Source organism: Branchiostoma floridae, chromosome 9 (genome assembly GCF_000003815.2).
Source record: "Branchiostoma floridae strain S238N-H82 chromosome 9, Bfl_VNyyK, whole genome shotgun sequence".
In the NCBI taxonomy this organism is placed as follows: Eukaryota; Metazoa; Chordata; class Leptocardii; order Amphioxiformes; family Branchiostomatidae; genus Branchiostoma; species Branchiostoma floridae.
The window spans coordinates 12,673,484-12,675,777 of NC_049987.1; the positions used below are offsets into that span (position 1 = coordinate 12,673,484).

The 2,294-nt window shown below is 43.2% G+C and overlaps 1 protein-coding gene across 1 annotated transcript in view; it reads right to left on the bottom strand.

Annotated features, from left to right (window-relative positions):
• LOC118422160 (dynein heavy chain 5, axonemal-like) overlaps positions 1–2,294 on the bottom strand; it is a 64,291-nt gene that overhangs the window by 10,962 nt on the left and 51,035 nt on the right. Inside the window, 4 exon segments of the mRNA XM_035829677.1 lie at positions 636–770; positions 1,153–1,258; positions 1,393–1,685; positions 1,920–2,144. Coding sequence (XP_035685570.1) covers positions 636–770; positions 1,153–1,258; positions 1,393–1,685; positions 1,920–2,144 — 759 coding nt within the window.

Here is a 2,294-nt window from a genome sequence, read left to right on the forward strand (position 1 = left end):
AGTAGACGTGACCTTGCTACGCTCAGTACTTTGCGCAACACACTCCAGGACAGTAGTTCTCCTCTGAACGAGTTCATTGCCCCACCTCAGAACAATTGCTATAACCTCCGTCGCGAAGGGCGCTACCGGGCACTGACAAAGAGTAAGACTAAGAGACATGAACTCTCCTTTGTTCCTAGAGCAATGAAATTGCTCTATCAAGATGGCGACTCTGTGGCGATAGGTCACTAGTACTGCGTCTGTACAGAATATACATGCAGTTACTTTTTCCTTGTAAATTTTACGTACGTTATTGTTTGCTGACATAGTTGTGTCCACTTTTGTCTCTCCGCCACTGCTATGTTTAATCCAGTGCCAACGTCTAGGTTTTTAAACAAAATGTGATTATGCATGTTTGTAAATTGTATTGACTTTTAAGGATTTTACGAAATGTAATTCGTGGCACACTTCATGTGGCAGTTATAATTTGCCATTTGCCATGCCAAGAACCAATAAATCTGAATCTGAATCTGAATCATAGCTAAAGGTAAGGCTGAATGAAATATTGTTCTGAAATCTTGTCTGAAGAAGGATCCGAAACATTTTCTGTATTTCTTAAAGGATCATGTATTTCCAATTCTCATCCACCAACTTACCTGAAGCTCATTGTTCTTCTCCTTGTTTTTGATCCAGATCTTTCCTTGTCCTTGTGGGTCAATAAGCAGTGGGTACCGAGTTGCTGAGGTGACGATGATGCCATTTTGGATGGACAGTTCATCATTTGGAAGTCCCTGATGAAGGAAGAAAAAAGCTCTGATGAGGATATATTGTGTGTCAATGTTCTTATAATCTTCTCGGATTGAAAAGTATTGGTGATCAAGAACTCCAGCAAGTATCTACATTATACATGTATGACACTGTCTGACTCACCCAGAAGCAATGCCATCACATTCAAGTAGTATATGACCTTACGAAAGTCACTGTGCTTTTGTCGATAAAGATTTCTATGTTCATTTTCCCTTTCATGCCCTAAGTGGTGTGCAACGATCATTCTACCAGGAAAAATGGGCCTAGCAGCCTCATGCTGCAGAAACTCAGGGCTTCTGCTCCAGTAGTCCCCAAAGTGCTTCATGAGGCCCAGACATACATGTAGCTTCAATCTAGTCCCCTTACCTGAAGGTTCCATTCTCCAATGGTTGCATTGTCAACCAGCATCTGGATCAGGTTCAAATCATCACTGAAGGGGATGCGGGCCTTCTGCATCTCTTTTTTCCAGTTCCTATTTAAGAAAGATGATATGACATCAAAATTATCCCAAAGCTATTTTTTTAAGAAACATCACACACTGGGGATACAGGAATGGTTCTAGGCCTGTAGTATAATTTGGTTCCAAATATACTGAATTGCACTTACTTCTGCAGCAGTGACCTGTACTCCTGGTTGAAAGGTCCCGAGTAAGACAGGAAACCTGTGGCCAGCAGCACATCTCCTACCAGCCTCCGAATCTGATCTTCAAATCTTCGACTAGCTTCTGTCCAACGGATCTTCTCTCCACCCAGACCCTCGATGAGGGTAGTGGCGTTGTTCATCTTCCTCCTGCAGGCTTCAGCATCGTCCATCAGGTCCTGTTTGGTCTTCATAGCAGCATCGTACTGAGCCTGGACAGCGTCCAGTTCTCTCTGCTTTTCATCCAGTTGAGCTTGGGCCTGTGGTGAGAGGAAACAATGGTCAGTTGGAGAATGACTTTGAAATAGTCCACAACCTATTGATAGTTTGCTTCATGGAAAGGGAGAAGTACATCAAGGAGGTTTATCATGAAATGTTGCGCGGAATTAAGACAGGATAATGAGACAGAATTCATTTGAATGATTACAAGAATCCCAGCTTTATCTAAAGTGCACTCTGATGGCCCCACCCCTGAGGTATTGCCAAAAACTTACAGCCTCCAGCTCTGCCGTGGCCTTGCCCAGACGTGACTCCTGGATGGCCAGGTTGGCCTTGAGAGGCAGCACCTCCTTGTTGATGGAGAAGAAGTTGACCATAGCAGACGTCCAGGACAGCAGACCTGCTACGTTACCACACACCTTCTTTGCATTTTCAAGTGTGTAGTCCTCCATGTTCATGTATGGAGCAAGAAGGTCCACTGTTTCATCATTGATAGTGTCCTGTGTGGAGGGGAAGAGGTTCAATTAAAAGTTCATGAAAAGTGAAGCCAATGGCCAATGCAACATTTGAATGGATGATGCTCAAATTGAGACTAAAATTTCATTTGAGTGACATATGAAGACCACATTTATCACAAATATATTTTGCGC